The 24563-nt window shown below is 36.0% G+C and overlaps 1 protein-coding gene across 2 annotated transcripts in view; it reads left to right on the top strand.

The window, feature by feature from the left end:
• The window catches only part of LOC106066599 (phosphatidylinositol 5-phosphate 4-kinase type-2 beta-like), a 32947-nt gene extending 9489 nt beyond the window's left edge, over positions 1 to 23458 (top strand). For both annotated transcript variants that reach the window (XM_056028824.1, XM_056028831.1), the window contains exons 2-10: positions 9418 to 9515; positions 11814 to 11910; positions 12193 to 12345; positions 12624 to 12770; positions 13817 to 13855; positions 13947 to 14060; positions 14474 to 14647; positions 16532 to 16661; positions 18084 to 23458. In XM_056028824.1, the coding sequence (XP_055884799.1) occupies positions 9418 to 9515; positions 11814 to 11910; positions 12193 to 12345; positions 12624 to 12770; positions 13817 to 13855; positions 13947 to 14060; positions 14474 to 14647; positions 16532 to 16661; positions 18084 to 18268 (1137 nt within the window). In that variant the 3' untranslated portion in view covers positions 18269 to 23458. The remainder of the gene's footprint in view (positions 1 to 9417; positions 9516 to 11813; positions 11911 to 12192; positions 12346 to 12623; positions 12771 to 13816; positions 13856 to 13946; positions 14061 to 14473; positions 14648 to 16531; positions 16662 to 18083) is intronic.
• The last annotated feature ends 1105 nt before the right edge of the window (positions 23459 to 24563 follow it).

The raw sequence follows: 24563 nt of genomic DNA, 5'->3' as shown, positions 1-24563 counted from the left end.
CCACCCCCATGGAACTTATTTTTTCATCTGACAAGTTTTATTCATGTACACTCTAACCTTTTGGAAACCTAAACTAATAAGCTGTCTGGTATGAAGATACATATCAAAGATTCCATTCTGTTGAATGGTGTGACTGGCTGCCGATTCAAGTTAAGACTTCCTTCTGTTGAATGGTGTGACTGGCTGCCGATTCAATTGAAGACTTCCTTCTGTTGAATGGTGTGACTGTGTGACTGGCTGCCGATTCAAGTTAAGACTTCCTTCTGTTGAATGGTGTGACTGTGTGACTGGCTGCCGATTCAAGTTAAGACTTCATTCTGTTGAATTGTGTGACTGGCTGCCGATTCAAGTTAAGACTTCCTTCTGTTGAATGGTGTGACTGTGTGACTGGCTGCCGATTCAAGTTAAGACTCCCTTCTGTTGAATGGTGTGACTGGCTGCCGATTCAAGTTAAGACTTCCTTCTGTTGAATGGTGTGACTGGCTGCCGATTCAAGTTAAGACTCCCTTCTGTTGAATGGTGTGACTGGCTGCCGATTCAAGTTAAGACTTCCTTCTGTTGAATGGTGTGACTGTGTGACTGGCTGCCGATTCAAGTTAAGACTTCCTTCTGTTGAATGGTGTGACTGTGTGACTGGCTGCCGATTCAAGCTAAGACTCCCTTCTGTTGAATGGTGTGACTGGCTGCCGATTCAAGTTAAGACTTCCTTCTGTTGAATGGTGTGACTGGCTGCCGATTCAAGTTAAGACTCCCTTCTGTTGAATGGTGTGACTGGCTGCCGATTCAAGTTAAGACTTCCTTCTGTTGAATGGTGTGACTGGCTGCCGATTCAAGTTAAGACTCCCTTCTGTTGAATGGTGTGACTGGCTGCCGATTCAAGTTAAGACTCCCTTCTGTTGAATGGTGTGACTGGCTGCCGATTCAAGTTAAGACTTCCTTCTGTTGAATGGTGTGACTGGCTGCCGATTCAAGTTAAGACTTCCTTCTGTTGAATGGTGTGACTGGCTGCCGATTCAAGTTAAGACTTCCTTCTGTTGAATGGTGTGACTGGCTGCCGATTCAAGTTAAGACTTCCTTCTGTTGAATGGTGTGACTGGCTGCCGATTCAAGTTAAGACTTCCTTCTGTTGAATGGTGTGACTGGCTGCCGATTCAATTGAAGACTTCCTTCTGTTGAATGGTGTGACTGGCTGCCGATTCAAGTTAAGACTTCATTCTGTTGAATGGTGTGACTGTGTGACTGGCTGCCGATTCAAGTTAAGACTTCCTTCTGTTGAATGGTGTCACTGTGTGACTGGCTGCCGATTCAAGTTAAGACTTCCTTCTGTTGAATGTTGTGACTGGCTGCCGATTCAATTGAAGACTTCCTTCTGTTGAATGGTGTGACTGTCTGCCGATTCAAGTTAAGACTTCATTCTGTTGAATGGTGTGACTGTGTGACTGGCTGCCGATTCAAGTTAAGACTTCCTTCTGTTGAATGGTGTGACTGGCTGCCGATTCAATTGAAGACTTCCTTCTGTTGAATGGTGTGACTGGCTGCCGATTCAAGTTAAGACTTCATTCTGTTGAATGGTGTGACTGTGTGACTGGCTGCCGATTCAAGTTAAGACTTCATTCTGTTGAATGGTGTGACTGGCTGCCGATTCAAGTGAAGACTTCCTTCTGTTGAATGGTGTGACTGGCTGCCGATTCAAGTTAAGACTTCCTTCTGTTGAATGGTGTGACTGTCTGCCGATTCAAGTTAAGACTTCATTCTGTTGAATGGTGTGACTGTGTGACTGGCTGCCGATTCAAGTTAAGACTTCCTTCTGTTGAATGGTGTGACTGGCTGCCGATTCAATTGAAGACTTCCTTCTGTTGAATGGTGTGACTGGCTGCCGATTCAAGTTAAGACTTCATTCTGTTGAATGGTGTGACTGTGTGACTGGCTGCCGATTCAAGTTAAGACTTCATTCTGTTGAATGGTGTGACTGGCTGCCGATTCAAGTGAAGACTTCCTTCTGTTGAATGGTGTGACTGGCTGCCGATTCAAGTTAAGACTTCCTTCTGTTGAATGGTGTGACTGGCTGCCGATTCATTCTGTTGTTCTGTCCTTAATGAACTTTAAATAGACAGAAATGCGCCCCCCTCTCATTGTTTTGTTGTCCTTCACTAAAGTGTCCATGTCAGTCCTCTTGCCTCTCGATCTCACTCCCATGTGGGGCATTACTTGTTACCTGATCATGTTCACAGCTATTGTCCTGGTTTCTGTTGGTAAACGTTCAAACCTTCTTCCTATCGAATATTTGGCGCCACCAAAGCTGTCAACAGTTTAACCCGATTAACTGCTCAATTCATTTTTCGCCTCCCCTTTTTTTTTTCATTGCTTTTTTTGTTTGTTTCGTTCTCCCTGTGCATTGGCTGGCGTAAACTAAACTATTTCGTTGCCAAGCTTTGAGTTGAGACACTATTTCCTTCTTTTTTTCCCCCTGTAAACATTATTGTTTAAAACCTTCGACATAGATTCGACGTTGAAATAGTTGGGCTTGCCAAAACCTTTTTTTTTTCTTTTTGGTCTAACCCGCTCAACCAGCTGATCTATTGGTAAAAAAAAAAAATAGTTCTCTAAGTACCGGTAGTCAAGATACAAGTTCCATAATACTGAACTCAAGTGAAGGTGGGTATCGCACAAAGTGCACTCACTAATTAGGCTAACACAAAGAATGAAGAGATCAAGTGGCTAAGAGTTTGTTAGATATTTATCTACTTGGAATGGTTTTGTTTTGGAAGAAGTTTACCCCGATACTTGAATATTGAGAGCGCATTCTAATTGTTATATTTTTTATATCATAATGATGGAGTCTCAACACCCAAACAAACAAAAAAAAGTATTGAACTAGAAGGATTGATTGATTGATAATCTAAAAGAAAAAGGAAGAACAATCAATACCAAGGTAATTAACAATAGTTTCATGTATGATAACCAATTAGAGTTGATAACAAATGCCTAGCGATTCTTTTTAAAATTTGTTCTCTGCACAATTTCATTATTGAACAAACTTGTAAACCACCCATGTGTTATTAGCATGTATTGATTTAGATCAGGTGTCAGCTTACCATGAAGTCTTAGCATGTAGTGCTTTGGATCAGGCGTGGGCAAAGACTTTCTTCGTAGTGCCCTAGAGACAACTTTATTGCTATCGAGGCTATTCACGCGCCTATTCAGCTTAACAGCGTTTGAAAATATTGACCATGTGTTTCATTCTATTTCACGTTCGCATTATTGTGTACATAGATCTCTAACTTTACAGTTTACAATAGTTCAAAATTCATGCAACAAAATAAAAATGGTCACATTCAATGTTGAAGATATTCAGCGCTGTATAACTGATGAAGTAGAAGTATGTGTAGTCTTGAACAGACTTGTACTTCCAGTCAGAGCATTAGTGGTTACACTGAATCTATACTTACTATACAGTTTTCAACAGCATTCTATATGATCTAGCCTGTGTTGTGTCTTACTGGAGCTCAACACTAATTAACTCTTCGTATAGTGGAAACGATTGATAATTCCCTGTATAATACCAAGACTTGTCTGCGTTTTATACACCGGAGCTTTCGCTAGAAAGTCGACTTGATCCTTCTCCTGAAATGCCGTGGAATGTTATTTTTGACTTGATGAACTCGCGATCAGAAAAAGAGTCTGACAACCTGTTTCTCGCTTTCTGTTCTTCAAATTTCACCCGAAATCTAAATTTTTTGTTTCGTAGTGTATTTTGAATGTGTCGTATCTTTAGACCTGACCTACAGACTCACGGCATTAAGTATAGACCTATGTTTTTACAAAGCTTATATCAACTTTGTCTGTCTGGTAACAAATGTGTACACGTTATTTCTCCACACCCAATCTCGGATCAAGTTGAAATTTGGCACACTTATTTCTTTAACATGCCAACACAAGAATCAATACAAAACAAGGTTACAAAGACAGTTTGTGTGGAAACACAAACTCACAATCGGCCCCCGAAGTGGTCCACCCTGGCAGATAAAAAGGCAGGTATCAATATTTTCGGAAAGAACATCAGAATTAAATTCAATCAAAGACAAATGACAGAGAAGAATGGAGAACTTTGAAAGGACAAAAATATTATGATGACGGATTTTCACTATCTTTTCAAGTTTACGAGATCTAAACGGGACAGACGGACAGACATTTCACACAAAACTAATAGCGTTTTTTCCCCTTTCGGGGGCCGCTAAAAAAACAATTTGTTAATTAACTATTAATAATAAATTATTTTGTTTTATATTTCGAACAAGGGAAAACAATTTCCTTTGACAGATAAAGTGGTAGAGGTTGAATTAGTTCGAGACTATAGATTAGTCACCCCCCCCCCCTTTTTTTTTTTTTTGTAGTAAAAGAAATGTAAATAACTATTAAACCTATTTTCACAAGCAACTCCTTGGCACAGTGGTTACCTTACTGGCGATTTCGAATTCAGGTCGCTCACTTTAAAAAAAAAAAAAATACATTTAAAAAGCGACGACCCAGATACCCCATTCATTAAGCCTTTCCCCCCCCCCCCCCAACTGATCCAGACAAGTGATATGATCATAGCGCATTTAGAAAGCTAAAAGCATGAAATTACGTTAAACAAAAACTATTGTTAAAAATATTTCTAATCGCACTGATTTATTGTTTTTAGTCTAGTTCTCTAGATCTATTACAAATTTAATTACATGGCTGATCCAAACTAATTGATACAACTACACATATTATAAGCTTTTTTTTTTATTTGGCTTCTTTTATTTTTAATTTGTAAAAAATCTCAGTTTCCTAAATATCACAAGATTTGGAATTAAATAAAAAGATGATTTTGCCAAGAGGGCCACACAGTATAATCTGGCTAGCCTTGCCGTTGCCGGCCTCAGATGTAGAGTACGGTACTGTACTAGGAAGTCCATCTGTTGCTAATTAATGGACAGCAATATAATTGACTTCATTTCTGTCAGATGTAAACACGAGATGAACTGTTGACTAAGTATAGGCCCTATAGATCTGTGCACTTCATGACCCAGAACAAAACAAATGGTCTGCCATTTAAACCCATATTGGCAATGCATTGAATTAGACTGGGTTTTGCCCCCCCCCCCCAAATAAAACAACAACTGCATAAGACTTGTTCATTTGGGTAGCGGCTACTTTTTGTCTTCCAATATCAGATCTATTTGTTCAGTGTCATTTACACACTCTTAGTTAAACTTTAACTGCTTTTCCACAAACAAAAACTTTAGTAGGCAGTAACGTTGAAGGCAGTTATTGCAAAGACTTTAACATTAGCGTTAGATCTCAAGGTGATTACTCTTACTTGATGGTGTTAGAGGAATTGAGTTCACGTGTGTGGGTTGGCTCAAGATGTAGATATGCTCAAGAAAGGCCAGAGTTCGGCCAGGTACAGTGTCTGTTACTTATTGTCACCTTGACCTGGAGGTGTCTGCCCCCCCCCCACATACACACACAGTGCAGGCTGGAGGGGAGGGGTCTCGTGTTTAAAAAACAGATCGTGTTTTTACAAAGTTTATATCAACTCACTCTGTCTGTCTGGTAAAAAGTTTGTACACGTTATTTCTCCGACACCCAACCTCGGATCAAGCTGAAAATTTGCTAAATTATTTCTTTTACCTGAGAACACAAGAATCAATAAAAACAAAATAACAGTTAATTACTTATTTTGTTTGGTATCTTAAACAAGGAAAAGAAATTTTACTTGACTGAAGTGGTGGAACTGGTCCCCGCCGCTCTAAATTGAAACAAACAAATTTAGAACTATACAATCTTCTTCTTGTCATAAGTAACTCACCAGCAGGGTGGTTAGCACGTCGGCCCAGACAGGCGTGAGCCACGAGATCAAATTCAGATCTCTCCCCCCCCCTTTTTTTTGTGTTTATTTTTTTAAAAACCCATGACGGTAAAATCCACCCAGATCTCCCTTTCTTTCCTCTGCCTTCCCTCTCCCTGTGTACCCAATTGGTCCCAGAGAAGTGATAGATGGGATCATAGCGTAGTGAGCAAGCTAAAAGCACTAAAAAAAACAAAAAAAAAATTGGTACAAATATTTCTAATTGTACAGATCTAGTGTTTTTGGTCTAGTTCTATTACAAATTTAATGACAACTGATCCAAACTAATGGATGCAACTACACTACGTAGGCTATCTTTTTGTTTAAAAGTATTTTGGTAACCGTGTTGGCTTGAGAAGCCTTTAGCTCACGAGTTCAAATTCAGGTCGTTCATTTATTTATATATATATATATATATATATATATATATATATATATATATATATATATATATATATATATATATATATATATATATATATATATATATATATAAATTTATAAATAAATTTTAAAAACCATCACCCAGATACCTGGTTCTTTCTCCCCCACCACTTTCTAACTGGTCCAGACAAGTGATAGGATCATAGCGTATTCAACTATTGAGAAAGCTAAAAGCATGAAATTGCGCTAAACAAAAACAATAGTTTAAAATATTTTTAATCGCACAGATTTATAATTGTTAGTCTAGATCTATTAAAAATTTAATTATATGTCTGATCCAAACTAGTTGATACTGTTAATATAAGCTTTGTTGGTTGTTTTTTTTTTTTGAAGTATCTTTTTATATTTTGCTTGTTTTTTGTTTGTTTTGTAATGTCTTATCTCGTGCCATGTAGAATTCTATTTTACTTCTCATGCAAAAAAAAAACCATCACATTTATAAGGTACCGCAACTAAAGAAAGGTTGGTAGTTTTGTTTCTTTGTTATTTTCTGAAAGCTTTGAACGGGAGAGAGCGAATCCTTTCTAATTGTTCTCTGTGGAGCAGTCAGCAATTAGATGCGAACGTTCAGTGGCGTCACTGTTCTACCAGTCGGTGGGTTGACTAACACTGATCGATAAGACCTCAAGTTTTAAGCCGCTTGATTAAATTGATCATAGTCTTATGTCAAAGCCCTGGTAGTAGCTGCACAGTTTGAAATAGTTGAAGATTTACGGTTTCTTTAGACTAAGTCGTATACACATACACTAAAGCCTGTCTTATAGGTCTTATAAACATTTTGTTGTTACTGCTTGTTATAATCTATACATACCAATGAACTAGCGAAAAGTATCCATGTCTCTGTTTGGGGAGTTGTGACGTCAGAATGTCCCATAGATCTTCTCACGTTGGCTCGAGAGGTACATGCTGCTATATGGGAGGGAGGGGGTGCATATTCATGGATTTTTTTTAACCCCCTCATAAACATTGGTGAACAGAAATCGTGAGGTCACATAACTGAAGGACATACATTGAATTATATGAAATGAATATGTCGCCCGCTGTTTTCACAGTGTTCTATCTAATTAGAATAATTATGTTTCAGCTTGATTTTATTCGTCACACCATTTTCCTGTTGCCCAAATGTGCCAACGTCTTGCTGACGTCGTCCAGTTGGACTGGATTCATTCAATAGCACTATACCATACACACACCAACGTTCACTCTAAGACATAGTGACTAGATGAATGCAGCAAATATCACTCCATGGGTTGGCTCACTGTATGGGTCTCTTGTTATACATTCATAGTTGTACTACCAAGCATTATTTCCATCCTGAGAACAGTTTGACTAATTGGTGTTGTTCTAACGATCCACGGTCCAGTTATATAACAATTAGACAAACTGATGGGCCGCGGTTCTAAAAAAAAATGAGGGGAGGGGATGCCTACAGGGTTAACAGAGAGATTTTATGTCGGGGTCTATTGGATAGCGCTAACCGACCTATCCAATTATGCGTTTTTGTTTCTTTTCTGTAGAACTCGATTGTCTTTGTTTTGTATCATTATTGATGTGTATGTCTCGAGGTTGTTTTACTTTGGGGAGCTTCAGGTCGATTTTTGTCATTGAATAGAATAGAAGGAAAAAAAAGCTATACAATCCATTGAACAGAGTTATATTTCTTTAGGGAGTTTTGTAACGATTATGTTCTGAACATTATAAATAAGTTAAATGTAAACATTGATTCATTCCTGGCTGTTCCGATGTGTTTGTGTGTGTTGGTAAGCACTGACCAGTGAGAGTTTGATAAATGTAATGTTTTCCAACTGTTGATAATGTTGTCTGAGCCTTTTTTTTTCCCTCTACCTTTATCTTTTAAAAAAGGGGGGGGGGGGCTGTGCTATGTTTGATAGTCACAGCTTCTTCTCTGGTTGGCACATACTTTGAGACTATCTCATCTATTCTGTTCATTTAGTCAGTATTTTATAATTAGTTTGTAATAATGAGATATAAATAGGCTGCCCTACAATCACATTCTCTGACACATAATCTACTATGTCTGTAAATGGGCAGATTTCTTGTTTTTATAATTTTCTCTTAAGCAAATTTGATTTTTAGTTTTTAATAATTACTTGTATTATTATTAGCATAATCAAGAGCTTATAATCATTCTCTAGCACTGCCATGCAAGACTAAAAAAAAGTAGTCTCCCTTTAACAATGTCCACTTAGAATGTTCTATTAATGTGGTGGGTCTGCAGCAGTGCCATTCTGACAGCTAATTAAACTTTCTCTCAGGAATGTTCAGTACCGGTACCTTGAAAACAGGCTTTTTTTTTGAGGTCTTTTGTTTCCATGTCTTTAGTTGATTTTACAATACAATAGTGTCATTTCATGTCTAGAGTTGCTTAATGTCCAAGATAACGTTTCCTTATAGTGTCCTTTTATTTTTATTTTTTTCTTCACTTTTATTATTTTTCATTTGTTATTATTATTAAGTGTAAAATTGCTTTAGTACATTTGGAAACTATGGGCTAAGTGGCGTTGATAAACAGCAGTACTTTGTGATGTCTAAAAGTAAGACATGCTAGTTTGCAAGTATTGTTCAGTTTAAATAATAACTTAGCTTCTTATTTTAAAGCATTCAATACTAGATCTATGTCTTTGTTGCCTCCTATGACTAGTTATGTATGAAGATATCCTAGCAGCCATGAACAGTTTCATGTTCTCTTACTTGTTAATGAGCTTGTTGTCAACCTTTTTTTTTTTTCTTTCATTCCTGATGGTAAGAAGAAAATCTCAAGACGTTTAACAATATTTAAAGTCAATAAACTAGAAAGAAGAACAACACATTGTGTGTGGCCCTACTCAGCTGTATTCAGTCTCAAGTTTCCACTTGAGCCTTTTAAGTCATTTTGAGACAGATGGACAGACAGACAGCACCAATAGAAAAGCTAAAAAGCTTTTGAAAGCTTTTTTTTCCCCCTTTCGTTTGTGAACATGTGTATGTTCTGTGTATTTGTATGTAGATGTAAGTGTATTCTTGTATGTTCTGTGTAATCTAGATGTAAGTGTATTCTAGTCATTTGAACTCTACTCTCTGCTTCTTCTTGCCAGGTTAATGAGCTCAACAATGTTAATTTACGAGTCATGTTGATGCCTGATGATTTTAAGTCCTACAGTAAAATCAGAGTTGACAACCATATGTATAACAAGTAAGTGTACTCTCTTCATTCCTTAGAGCTCACTTTACTTCCTTAAATGCCTGTCTATACTAGTGGGCTTCTATTGGGGTCGCTGAAGTGTATACTGTTGCTCCTGGCTCAGCAAAAAAAAAATAATTCCCAGCTTAAAAATGAAAAACAAAATTAATAAATAAACAAATTAGCATCAACTTAGAAGTCTCCTAATAGAGTTTTGTAACAATTTATTCATAGGTAAGTTTCCAATGAAATGCTGGAAAAAAGAATTTTATCCTAAGTTTCTAAACTGAACTATTTAATTTTACAACAGTCAACTAAAAAAGAATAGTGCCAACTCATAGACAATTTCAGTCACTTTAAAAAGAACTTGTTCAATGAATGAATACAAAACAGTCTATTTTTAATAGTAGAAGTTTATGGGATGGAAAATAATAAGAGTTTGAAGGTCAAAGAACAGATTGTCTCCTAATGAAAGTTTGATCAACAAATGTAGGTTTATGTTATGATTGACTTGTCCGTGTGTAGTGCTTACAATAAAGAACATGTTCCTTTATTTGTATCAAAATATCTTTGATTTGCAGTCACTGCGATGGTTGAAAATGCCATGAAAAGTTCAGCATCTATTTGGTCCAGATTGAAAAAAAAAAGTGAAATCTTGTACAATGTTTCAAGTTTTGTTTAAATCAAAGTCAAACTTATAGAACAATTTCTTAGAACTTGTTTCCCAAGTAATTAAAATGCAATGCTTGATAGATGACATTTGTTTGTCAGTGTAACTCCTTAGGCCGCAGTAAAGGAAACTTTATTCCAATATGAAACTTTATCTATTTCAAATGTGTACCTCTAAATCACCAGTGTTGTAAAATCAAAAGATTCCTATGATCATCATGAATGTTTCTTTTGAAGTTCATGAGTTCTCTAGTAAAGAAAAAAAAGTGAAGTTCCAGTTCCCCTTCCAGAGGCAGACGATGTAAAGGTCATCTGTTTATGTGGCCCACTGTTAACCGTCTTTACTTTTCCCCAACTAATATCAGGTACACATTATAGCTTTGTGGTCTCAGTGGCGACCTAAAGATCCCGAAACTTAAAACCCAGTCTTTACCAGGATTGAAACCAGGGAATCCCAGTTTGGGAGCCAAATGCTTTACCACTCAGCCACCATGCCTTCTCATGAGTTCTCTAGTGCTCTACATTTGTTGCATGTTTGTGTTCAGGACTTCAATGTGTAATTTAAAACATATTTGAAAAGGTTTTGGAAATTTGATATAGCAAGGTTCAACTTTGTTGAAAGATGAATGAAGCTTGCTTGTGAAGAAAGGCTTATCTAGAAACCATAAATATTTGAAAAGGCTGCACTTGAAAATGAATGGAGACAGGTATCATAAATCTTCAAGATACTTTTGAAACACTTTAAACATTTCAACTCTTGAAGTAGCAAGTATTCTTGGTCATTGACAAGAAGATTTCTCTTTTTGGCAGATTAACACTTCCTTGACTGATTTATGAAAACATAGTTGTTGAAATTATATATCCTATTTAATGATCGTATTAAAACATGGATCTGTTTTCCAGCTGACTTCTAAAATATTTCTTTTTTATTAACCTTGTACATTGAGACTTTAAACATTGTATTAACAGTTGTTTAATTCTTCACCCCCCCCCCCAATTGTTTTATTTTCTGATTTCCCTCTTACATCATACAAATGTAGTGTCAACTGACATTGGGATCACTTTAAGTCTTGATTAGAGTTAGTACCACAGAAGCTTGGAACCTGATGTTAAGTTCCCTACATACAAGGCTCTAATAAAACTCTCCTTGTTTAGTACTTCATTCCATTGACCATCTTTTTTTTTTCAGAGATTTAAAAAAAAAATGTAAGCATTTGATAGCAGCGGTTCTCAAATTGAAATATGATTTGAAATAATAATTACTGTTGTTAATTTTTTTTATGGGATTATGTGATTGTTGCCTTTTAATAATGCTACTTTAATTTTATTTAATAATATCTTCTGTACATTACTTAATGTGTAGCTTGGTGTTATTTATACTGCTTAATAGTTTTTACAGTGGAGTGTAAAACAAAAACATAAAATGAAAAAAAAATAAAAGTAAGATTTAGCTCAATATTTTTTATATTTATGCACTTCCCACAATCCTTAGTGTTATATACCATCAGAGGTACATCCCGAGCTAAGAAGAACTGTAATAGAAATTGATATTTGCATATTTGTTGTCCAGTTACAATTTTGGTAGGGTAATACCTTTTTTGTTAATTGTAATTGAAAAGGATACCACTTTCTTCTTTACAGAGATAACATGCCAAGTAGGTTTAAAGTCAAAGAATATTGTCCTATTGTGTTCAGAAATTTGAGAGAAAGATTTGGATTAGATGACAATGATTACATGGTAAGTTGGTTGAACTTTCACAAAAGCACAAAACATTCTCACACCTCTTCTATTTTTATTTTATTTTAATTTATTATTTTGTTTTTTAAGTTTGTGTTTTGTATGTCTAAAATTATGTAAAAATTTAAATTTGACCCAAAAAATATGCAAAAGAAAAAAAAAGGAAAAAGACACTTTTTCAATCAGTGTATTTGAAATAAATTAGCGTCTGGTTGCTTTTCAATATTTCAGCATACGTTGACGACTTGTTCAATCTTGTTTCAATGCTGTTTTTCTTCACAGAATTCTTTATCAAAGCAGCAGCCTATATCCTGTGACTCCCCTGGTAGAAGTGGAGCTCGTATGTTAATGTCCAGGGACAAAAGGTTTTTCATCAAAACTCTTGTGTCTGAGGAGGTTGAAATGATGCATCACCTACTTAAACAATACCACCAGGTTAGATGTGATCATTGCATCAATAGAAAAGTAATCTGCTTGCTGGGGTTTTTTTTTTTTGCTTTTATCATCCATGTAATTTTAATATCTTGATGGAATTTCAAAAAAGTTTAAAAAAAATAATAGATAATAATAATTTTAAAAAAATTCATATTGCAGTGTAAAGTATAAAAAATGTTTATTTTCTTTTGTTGAGGCCATAAGCCTATGTAACATTTTTTGGATTGACTTTTGAATGGCTGTAGTGGTCAATTAATTGTTGTGTGTTTGTGTTTCAGTATATTGTGGAGTGTCATGCTCAGACGTTACTGCCCCAGTATTTAGCCATGTACAGGATAACAGTCAATGATGTTGAGACCTATGTTGTAGTCATGCGCAATATCTTCAGTCCTCGATTGTCAATACATAAAAAATATGACTTAAAGGTAAAGTGGCCAAATTGGTTGTACTCACAATAGGTGAGTTACAAACTTTTTTGTTTTAACCTGAAAGTGTTTTTAAAGTGCTGATCCCTAATCAAAACCATTTTGGACGATGACTGCAAATTAGGAGCTACAAATGCTGTTAAAATAAATATTCAAATGAAAAATGAAAAAAATCATTTTAAATAGTATTTGATGTAAGAAGAAAAATGTCAAATAAATTATACTGACATCTTTCATGACAATCTTAGAGACATATAGAGATGAGATATGGAAGCAAATATGCAGGGTGGTTGCGAGTAAAGCATACAAACGTTTGTTGATTTGGTCCTGGGCTATATATTATTTATTTTGCCATGGAGCCCTCTCTCTTTAATGACAGCCTCTGTATAATTGAGTATCACTTCTTTCTCCCCCTCCCCCCCCCCCTCCAATTCTCTCCCCTAACAAATAGTCTTCTTTACACTATCTGACTTGACCTCTGCTTTTAAGTTATTTTTAAAGTATGGTCCTTTTTTACATCCTGCTCCAACCCTCCCCCCACTTAAAAAACTTTTAATTTTATAATCTGTTACATCTAATTAGCAAGGCCTGCTTTATAACACTACCCTTCTCAACCATATGGGCCTACTTTTTACCAATGAATTCAATTGCCAATACCATTAATCCCCACCCCTGCCTTAAGGAATAGTATTCCTGAGTATTCATCGACTTTTCTGATCTTCATTGAAATATTTAAAAATCTCTCTGATGCTTTTAGGCATGAACCTTATTTAATATTGCATCCTACGCATCAAACACTCACATATTCTTTTTGTCCAGAACCAAATATTGTCCTAACATTCCTAATTAAAACATCCCTTCCAGCTTCTAGTATTATTCTTCTACCTGGCCACCAAAACGTTTGGGTACTAAAAAAAAAAAACAACTAAACTACTCAACCAAACAATTTTACCTCTAGAAAGTATTACAACTTATATAGATATTTTGTTAACTTTTCAAATAATTTCTTCTAGAAAATGGATTTACACTTCTGTTTTTTATTTCAGGGTTCAACAGTTGATAGAAAAGCTAGTGATAAAGAAAGGGTAAGCTATAAGACACTATAGAACTGATGACTGAACACACATTTTTTTTTGTAAATAGTATTCAATGCCAATGTTTCTGTCTTTGTTCCAGTTAAAATCTTTGCCTACCTTTAAAGACAATGATTTCCTCAATGATGGTGCTAAAATTTGTATTGGTCCAGAGCAGAAAAAGAAATTGTTGGAGACACTTCAAAGTGACGTTGATGTGAGTAGTTTGGTCTAATACTTATACAGTTATAATGAAGTCAACATGGTGATGGATACTGCATATTGTATTCCATTGGGGTGCAACCTTTTAGTTATAATATGCTTTAAAGCATTTGTTAGTCGGCTCTGTGTTATTGACTTTTGTCTTTCCACTGAATTGTGTATCTTCTAATGTTTTCATAATTCTTTCATGTTTTGTAAATAAATTGTTAGTAATGAAGTTGGCCTATTACTAGGGGTATTTGGGTTGTTTTCTTAATGCATAGTCTGTGATTTTTTTTAAACTTTATTTCTTGCATGTATTAACTGTTGGACAAAGTAGGACAAGAAGGAATATGAAGTGCACGCAAGCTACTCACAACACATACACTTGTATGCTCACAGTAATGTACACACCCCTATGCTCCACAGTTTTTGAGTAGCCTTCACCTCATGGACTACAGTCTTATTGTGGGTATCCATGATAGAGACCAAGAAGATGAAGTTGGAATCAGTTTTGCCATGCCCTCTGGTGCTGATGAAGAGGAGCCTGAAGATGATGATGCTGAGGGTGGAGCCTCCAGTGCTGGAGCAGGAGACCAGGTGGTAGTACTTTCTCCTAGTTGTTCTAATCCTTGTCTGGTTTATTTTTTAAAGACTTGAAATGTGAGTTGAAGCACTAGCTACATATTTTATAGTCTTGACTTATGGTGGGTTTATTGTGTTTATTGAAGGTGCACAGTAGGCATAAATGTGCTTTTTAGAAGATAAGCATTCCCTGTCCTATGAAATGTCAACTCATTTACACAGTACAACTTTTCATTAATTGAGTATACACAGCATTAGTGTTACTTGGAATTCATAGTAAGGAAGCTTAAATTCACACATAGACATGGCTAAGGTAACAAAGTGTCTAGCAAAAGGAGGACATTTTGTCCTTTTTCTGCTTGCATTCTACGTCTGTCTGGCATAGGCTTTAAGGTTGAAAATGCCCTGCTTCCATTGTCTTTTATTATCCAGCAATCAAATCCTTCTTGCTATTCATTTATAATAAACAAAAACACAGTCAAAAAAATATTGTTATGCATACTACCTTAAGAAATGAGTTATTGATGTGAAAGACATTCAGTAACTTGAAATCATTTTCAGGAAAGAGAGATGACACTTTTTTTTTTACATTATTCTTTATGGACATTGGCGTTCCTTTATTTAAGGCTGTTCAGATGAGACATCTTACTCTGAGCTCCTCAAGATCTGTTTTTTTTTTCTGATCAATGCACAGTCGCAGCACACTGGACAAGAAAGAAACTAGGCATTCTTCTGACATAGCACAATTTGAAAAGTGCTGAAAAGTGTCATACATGTCCAAGTAATCAAATGACTTGCTCTTTACTGATACATGTCCAAGTAATCAAATGACTTGCTCTTTACTGATACATGTCCAAGTAATCAAATGACTTGCTCCTTACTGATACATGTCCAAGTAATCAAATGACTTGCTCTTTACTGATACATGTCCAAGTAATCAAATGACTTGCTCTTTACTGATACATGTCCAAGTAATCAAATGACTTGCTCTTTACTGATACATGTCCAAGTAATCAAATGACTTGCTCTTTACTGATACATGTCCAAGTAATCAAATGACTTGCTCTTTACTGATACATGTCCAAGTAATCAAATGACTTGCTCTTTACTGATACATGTCCAAGTAATCAAATGACTTGCTCTTTACTGATTTAAAAATACTCTTCTTATTGACTAAAGGAAACATTTTTTAAAAATTCCTGGTTCAAACCCCATCTTCTGGATTAGCAGCTGAACAATCCACCATTCTGGCTGTCTTAAGATTAACCAAATCTGTAATTACATTTTGTCTATTTACTGACTAAATGGCTCCGCCATCTTAATGAGTCAAAATCAAAACATTTTAAATTATCAAAGAAAAAATGTCAAGATAGAACTGCATGTCATTTAGTATTAATTTTTTTTTTATTGTCATGATTATGTACTCTAGATATGATTTCTTGCATTTTAAAATGGGATACACTTTTTTTAAAAAATACAGCTCATTATCATGTTAACATGATTATAGAAGCCTGAGTGAGTCATCAAGTTGTATAAATACAATGGCAGTAATTCAGTTTATTTTTATTCACGTTTGTTATCTCAAAATGTGTGAATACATTGATCTAACCACTATCAGTATCTGGCTGTTGATAAACTCAAATGTAGGTTACATAACTTCTCCAATAAATCATTTGTCATGTACCAGGCTATAGATGGGAAGGAACTCTATTTCTTGTACTACACTACAGTATTGATGTTCTCAAATCTGACTCTAGTCAGTGCTAAGTCAAAGCCATTAAAGAACCACAGATTTTATACATTCTTTTGTACATATTTTGTTTCTTCACTTAGTTCTGGCTAGCTCACCAAAAGTAGGTTTTATTCTTTTGGCTCAAATAGAGAATGTCTTCTCTCTTTTAGATGGAAAATGAGGATGAACAAGATGGTGGCCCCAGTCCCCCTGACTCCCCCCAGCCTGTCACCCCAATGCCTCAGTTTACTGGAGAGCTTGATCCAGATTTGGAACGTTATGCTGTTGTAAGTAATGAAGGTAAGGCTCTGTTGATTTGTTCCACAGCTTGTTCTAGAGTTTCAGTAAACTATTTTATTTTCCCAATGAATCATTGATTACAAAAATCAAGTACTGTACTATTGACTATTCATTTCATTAGAAACTCACATTGCTATTGACCTGTTTACATAAAAGTATACCGGTACTTACATTTTTCTTAGAATATAATTTTCATTTTTCATGCAATTATTACCCAATGGACATTGCCAGGATTTGGATTCTGTTTTATGATCACTTACTGAACAAGAAAAACATTAAAAAATACTTTTTAAAAAAAACAAAGCTTATATTAAGCGTACCTGTTTCAATTAGTTTGAATCAGTCATGTCATTAAATTTGTTTTAGATTTAGACTGTGTCCACCCAGCTCTAAAATGTACCTGACACTAGTTGAGGAAAAGTAATGGCGGTTTGTCATTGTGCTGGCCTCATGACACTCGTTAACCCTGAAACATGACTTTTGCATCATCTGCCCTTATAGATCGCAAGGTCTGAAAGAGGAACTTTTGCAAACTGAAATCTAACAGGATTTTGATTATTTATATCATTTATTGTTAGTATATGTGCTTTAGTAAATTCTATTATTATTTTTTGTAAAACTATCAGGTTTTCCTTGTCCTGATTGCAGTAGAAGTGGAAGACAGTTTGCCAGCTTACAGAAAAATATTTGACTTTAAAAAATTGACATTACAAAAAAAAAAAAGAGACATTTTAAATGCTGCATTCAAATCATTGTGTACAAAGCTTAAATGAAGTCACTCTATCTGGGCGACAATCTTATACGTTAGTTCTCCCACTTGCCAGTCTTGGACCAAGTTGACATTTTGGATAATTATTCATTAGTACTTGAATAGCTCAGTAGCTAGCACATTAGCTTTCCATCATGGAGTTTCGAGACCTCGAGTTTTTTTCTCTTTTAAATGAAAAGGCTGTGTTGAAATTTTCTCCCAGAGTGGTCCACTCTAGTGATTGGACCATAGGGCACTAAGCTTGCATTGCAAGAAACATGAAAGTTGCGCCAAAGAAAAACAATTAATAAAATATTTTCAATCACACTAATTTATTTTTATTGGTTTATATCTATAAAACTAATTACAAGATTGATTCAAAATATTTGATACAGTTTCACTAAATATATGCTTTGTTTTTCAAAAAGAATTTTTTATATTTTACTTCCTTATAAATTTATAATAGATAGCAAGGTTGACATTTTCTATAGTTTAATTAAATCTTGTCATGTAATTGTATTATTCAAGTACAAAATGTCTGTCTGTGAACATGGTTTCCTGGACTTCCTAGTCTATATACCTTTTGTCCACCCTTGTATATGAAGTCTACTTTTAAGTGGATTTGACATTTTCTTTTAATCAACTCATGAAAACATTTTTTTGTTTTGTTGTAGACAGTGGCAAGCGTGAGATCTACTTCATGGCAGTCATAGACATACTCACAAAGTACGGCATGAAGAAGCGTACCGCTCAGGCAGCCAAGACTGTCAAACATGGCGCTGGGGCAGAAATCTCCACAGTGCATCCAGAACAGTATGCAAAACGATTCATGGACTTCATAACTAAATGTGTTGAGTGAGCTAGGATTTTGTTTTGATGGACTAATAGTTGAAACCTGGATGGAGACATAATTGAACCTTGATATCGTCTAGTAGAGCTTTAATATTTATACAAAGTGTTAGAGACTTTTGTTTGATGGCCTCAAGATAGAATACTATTTGATTTCAACATTACTGAGCTCTGGAGGACGATTTCTTTCTGCCCTTCTCTTGCTCGCCCTTTCTAAAGAACTTCTACTTCCTGTCTAGTCATGTGACCATTGTGTGTCTTGTCCATTAAAACATGCAGACAACAAACAATACACAGCTGGTCTTGTGTGTGTTGTTTATGGTGACTGAGCAGATAAATCAGCAGGATCTAAATGTAACTATGTACCATTATATTCTTTCTTTCTCCCTGTTCCTATTGCTTGTAGTGAAGAACTTAACGTCTAGAGCTATTGCTGCAAGTGATTGTGTATGTAGTTTTATAACCAAGTCATCAGGTTGGAACAAAATATCAAACAGTGGAACATCAAAATGGAAGAATGTTGTATACATTTGATGAAAGCGAGTGTTCAAAACTAGAAGCCTATGTTAACATTAGTGTTGATTGATGCTGGTGTTAAGTCTCTGACTATATCAGCCTCCACTCTCAGCTTGGACACATTTTGATGTTAGGACTACATGAAGCACAAAATCATGCTGTGCAGTGTTTTCAACTCACTGACTCTTCACTAAAGATGTTTGGTTGGAAGGTTTGACTGAATGTTGCATTGCAACCTGTATGACAGTAGAACACGAGTATTTTTGTTAGTGCACCTCTGAATAAACTTGTGCTGAGTGGGCCAATGTTTGTTCTCTATCACAATCTCGTTTGAGTTTGAACACAAGTTTTGTATTGCTTCTTGTTATTTATGGATTCTGTTGGCTTGTAGTGTCATGACTCTTCACTTTCTTGTCACAGTCTTGTTACAATGTAGCACATCATTTGCTCATCTCACTTGAAAGCAAACAACACAATGTCTCTCTAGCCAAATCTAAATGTAAACTAACCAAGATGACAATACAATCAGTATTAAAACCATTGGTCATAGTTGTAGTGTCTTGAACACTGCACTTAATAGGTAGTGTAAAGAGGACCAAATGTTCCGATTGTCCAGCCATATCAATGCAGAGACTCCTGAAACATGCACACATTCAACAAGAAAACTGATACCCTAAATGTCATTTGTTGAGCATGACACCAACTTGAGAGTGATTAGTCTTGGATTGTGTCGAGGTTTGACTTAGTTTGATGTGTCCAGTACTAGGACAAGTTTTTCTCCAAACAGTTTCATGGCTAATGCCTTCTCGAGAATCCAGCAGTTATAGCTGTCATAAGTCAATGTGAATTTAATAAATACCACCACATGATTTGTGTTTGATTGTAGATCTATTTTATTAACTGTCTATACACAAAAAGGGGGAAGGGGGGCTATTTTCTTCGATTTTGTAGAATTAGAAATGTAATGTAAGAAGCTTATGACTGCATTGAGAATATAGTCGTTGTATATCTAGAACTTTGTTCATTGAGTTTATTCTTCAGTAGGAACAAAGTTTTGACTTTGATATTTGCAGCTTCAGACTAGTCAGTGTTGCTGTCTACATTGCCTCTAGATGGCTTACAATCTGATGTTTGCTTTTATGAATTACAGAAGCTGATCATGAGGTGTAACCCTAGTGTCTGTAACCAACTCTTAGTTGAGTTTGATCACAGCTTATTCATTAGAATACTCTTGGAATGTAAGGGCATAGGTTGTGCTGGGTATTCACCACAGGGAGGTCATTTCATCTTGCGGTAACAGATCACTCTCCTCATGCCATATGCCTCTAAAAACTTCATAAGTTGATTTTATGAATGATTTAATTTCTTGTTGTGCATGAAGTTTGGTTTGTTTGGATCAAAACGTTCTGTGATGATAATCTACTACTAAATGTTGACAAAAGCTGATTTCTAGCCAGAAGCAAAAAAAATGTTGGTTAAAAAGAATTCTAGAACTTTCCATTGCATTGTCTGTCACAATCAAATATTGAGTTTTAAGGAACGACCAGGTAAATACTAGCTTGGACTCGCCCAACTTGTGACTTGACTGGTGTTCCTGATGTTGTCTGCTAGTAGTGCTGCTGTTTAGCCTCTGTTCTAGGATTGTAAGGACCACTACTCAACACACACACACACTTATTTTTAAAGGAGACTGTTCCAAGATGTGCAAAGCATTGAGTGCCATGACACACTTCTGCTGGTGGTGAAGGGAGGGTGCTGATAGAACTTTCAAAACAAAAGTCCTAACTTTATGTCAAGTTGTATGAAATGTCTACCCCAAAGATATGTTTTTCTACAAGGACAATGGTGCAATGGCATTTGTCATGTTCATATTACTCGTCATCTAAGACAATACATAATAACACTATAGACCTCAACTTTTCTTACATAGGCAAGTGTTTGCATGTGTGACTTGTGAGAGAGACTAATCTACATTGTAGTTCTTAGTGAATCAAATCAGAACAAAGTGTTTCAAGGTAATTGTCTAGATCACAAACCAGTTCATTGAAGATGTCACATCATTTACTAGTTTCCTTTGTGTCATTATAAATTACTTTTTTGTATCGATATTCTTGTAACATTGTTATTGCAACTGTCTGTAAGAAATGTTACTGAATGTTACTTTTGACTAGTTACTTTTTTTCTTTTTGAATTTTGTTTTTGTATATTTTGTTTTGTTGGTTTGTGAAATTTTGTTGTACTTTTTTTTTGTTTAACTTTTATTTGACTATTTATTTGACTTTAATTTTGTTGACCAATGGCGCCTGTGATTCTGTGTGTCAATATCGAGCTGTGCTGTAAAACAGCCTTCATTGGGGCAGGGGTCTATCTGGTACTTTTGGGAAAGATCAGAACATCTGGACATGTGTTTGAATGCAGTATGTCTGGGTGTCATAATTCTTCACTTAGATGACAATAACCTTAATACAATAGCAACACATCAAATTGTTGACTTTTGTTAATTTGACAGGATAATAGTATAGACTTCATTTGAAGACGAGTATGTAGTCAGTCCACTTTCACCAGCGGTCTAGTGAAGGAGCCTGTAAATGTCTGATGGAATGTCTATTGAGTAGCTCCAGCCATGGTTCTCCTTTCGTTCTTCTCACAAAGCCATATGCATCAACCTGAAACACAACACAATGGTACTAGGTGAATGACATGGTATGGACTAAATAATGGATTTCATAGAAAGTTATCGCCCTTGGTTTAGAAAAAAAAATCATCTATCTGAAATAACTAGCATTGAAAACAAGTTTTGTAGTAACCGCGCCAATTCACCTAGCAATCAACTGAAGTCTTAAGATATATCTTATCTTTGTCTAGCGCTACTCCAGTACACATCTGTGTGTTATCTTGTACTACAAAGTAATAGTTGAAAGAACTAGAAGACGGCCATGACATTGTTTTTGACTGTCCCATTAGTTGAAAGAGTTTGTCTCCAATTTCCAATGAGAAGTTAACAATGCAATCTTCTTGGACCAGCAAGTTACTGGCTCTCCTATGTCACGTGACTTTTAGTCTCGAACTGGGACATTGATTGGCGCGTGCTCATCTAATGGAGTTCAACTTCAAGGACTTGACTGAAATATTCGACTAGATTATCCAACAGAAGTCAGACATCTGGTAGCGGTGTCATATTGTTTGAAATTTTCTTGTTGTTTTAAATTCAGTAGATCTACTGACAACCTCTGTTGTAGTCGGAGCTGAGAGCTTATGGATATGTCTGGTTGCCTGATATTTTGTAACAGTTCAATCAGTTTGGAAACTATGCAGTGTGAAAACCTTTGACGAGCCACTGTATTCTTTGCATCATTTCTGTGAAAGAGGGTAGTAAAAAACAACACTGTATGGTTCTATAGTTTCCGTCTGTATTCTAGACCAGGGGAGATTAAGACTTATTGTATCGTTTCAACTTGGAACTGATTGAACGGTTTGTGACAGACTTTACCTCCCTTGTATTACTAATTACTTTCCCCTGGCTTTGAGTAAAATCCTTGGGTCTGTCGTGTTCTCGCAGTTAATATAGTTCAACTCAGAGACTCTACTGTTTGCAATGCTGCTGGATGGTAGCAACATTTGGTCACAGCTAAGAATTGAGAACCCATAAAGATGACAAGATACCCCCCCCCCCCAATCATCTATAGCCTTTTGTCCCACACAAGGAGACCGACTGTGGTATGTAAGTATGACTTGTGTATGTGTTGTGTGCGCCTAGTTCTCACATATTGCTATACATATATCTATTTATACATACATTTTATCGAGACCATGTCATAGATGAACACAAAACAATGTGCAATGGACCGAGTCCTCCTGTATGCCGTAGTCTGCAGTATATGTTGTCCTGTAATGTGTGTCTGTATGCTCGTAGTCTGCAGTATATGTTGTCCTGTAATGTGTGTCTGTATGCTCGTAGTCTGCAGTATATGTTATCCTGTAATGTGTGTCTGTATGCCCGTAGTCTGCAGTATATGTTGTCCTGTAATGTGTGTCTGTATGCTCGAAGTCTGCAGTATATGTTGTCCTGTAATGTGTGCCTGTATGCCCGTAGTCTGCAGTATATGTTGTCCTGTAATGTGTGTCTGTATGCTCGTAGTCTGCAGTATATGTTGTCCTGTAATGTGTGTCTGTATGCTCGTAGTCTGCAGTATATGTTGTCCTGTAATGTGTGTCTGTGTGCCCGTAGTCTCCAGTATATGTTGTCCTGTAATGTGTGTCTGTATGCCCGTAGTCTGCAGTATATGTTGTCCTGTAATGTGTGTCTGTATGCTCGTAGTCTGCAGTATATGTTGTCCTGTAATGTGTGTCTGTATGCTCGTAGTCTGCAGTATATGTTGTCCTGTAATGTGTGTCTGTATGCTCGTAGTCTGCAGTATATGTTGTCCTGTAATGTGTGTCTGTATGCCCGTAGTCTGCAGTATATGTTGTCCTGTAATGTGTGTCTGTGTGCGTGAGCGGTGTAAAACTCACCTGACATATTTAATCTGTGTCACAGTTCAGTATTGACATTGTGGTTTATTTCATGCGCGTGTGTGTGTTTGAGTAGCACTTGATGTTCTCACCGTCAGGAAGTGACGTCTAATGTATTTCTATTATAGCATGGTTCATTATCTGTTCATTAAATCTATTCACAAACCAACTTCACGCCAACCATTGAGTTTGAATTTTTGTTTGTTTGTTTGTCAGCTGTTTATGTAATGTAGAGATTTAAAGTACTACAAAGATATGAACGAATCAAGAATCCTCTATCAGAGTGTGCTTGGAACTAGTCACCTTAAAGAAGGTTTTAACAGGGCAACAAGAACATCAAGATGTTAACTTCGTCTTCTTGTACTCTTACTTTCTGGTCGTCTGCTACTGGAGATTTGGAAGAGAGACTAAAAATTGAACGTCACTGTTGCCAACTAAATTTTAAAAATAAAGGAGCTATTGTTTCAATAATGCATCAGTGCGTAGCGCCTATCTTCGTATCATCTCTTCTTTCTTGCTTTTAATTAGTTGCCATTAGTTTTTGTAAGCGCTTTTAAAGTCCTTGAGGACAAGTCTAATACTTCCTCTAGAGCAGTGATGCCCAACCTAATTCGAAATGCGGGCCATTATAATTTCTGACACTCGTGTCGCGGGCCACATGAACGGAAAAGATACAAGAAAAATGAAATTTACCTGAATTTGTAACTAATTGATTAGAAACCCGTGAATCTAGTACTTACATTAAGGAATTGGATATCTGAAGCGATTTTTTTTCACGCGTCGGAAAATGGCTTAATTTCTCTTCTTAAAAAAGAGCAACATTGTAGCTAGCTTTACTACCGACTCATTTTCTTGTCGCTTTTTTTTATAAATATTCCTATCGACCCTCCAATCTGTGGGCGTAGTTCAACAATCTTTTAGTCGCGGCTCAAACCAAGATTGTCGTCATGTTTGTTTCATAATGACGTTTATATGTTGTTCTTTCTTTTTAAATAGCCACACTTTCTTTACGAATCAAATATGTTGGCTTATGGTCATGCTCCACAAAAAAAAGTTAAGATCCGTTTTCTTTTTCTGGTAGATTCTTATTTCATAAACACACTAATGTTAAATGTCATGGTACCAATCAATTAAAGAAAAATTAATGGCCCTAACATAGATAAAGATACATAAGTCAACCTTTTTCTTTTCTTTTTTTTTTTGAACTAGACAGCTGGAGATCACTCACAAAGGCCGCGGAATACACATTTGAGACCCAAAGAAAATCATCTTCCATG

Source organism: Biomphalaria glabrata, chromosome 1 (assembly GCF_947242115.1).
Source record: "Biomphalaria glabrata chromosome 1, xgBioGlab47.1, whole genome shotgun sequence".
In the NCBI taxonomy this organism is placed as follows: domain Eukaryota; kingdom Metazoa; phylum Mollusca; class Gastropoda; family Planorbidae; genus Biomphalaria; species Biomphalaria glabrata.
Note: the sequence above shows the minus strand (reverse complement) of the source record. Positions and strands in the feature narration are given on the sequence as shown.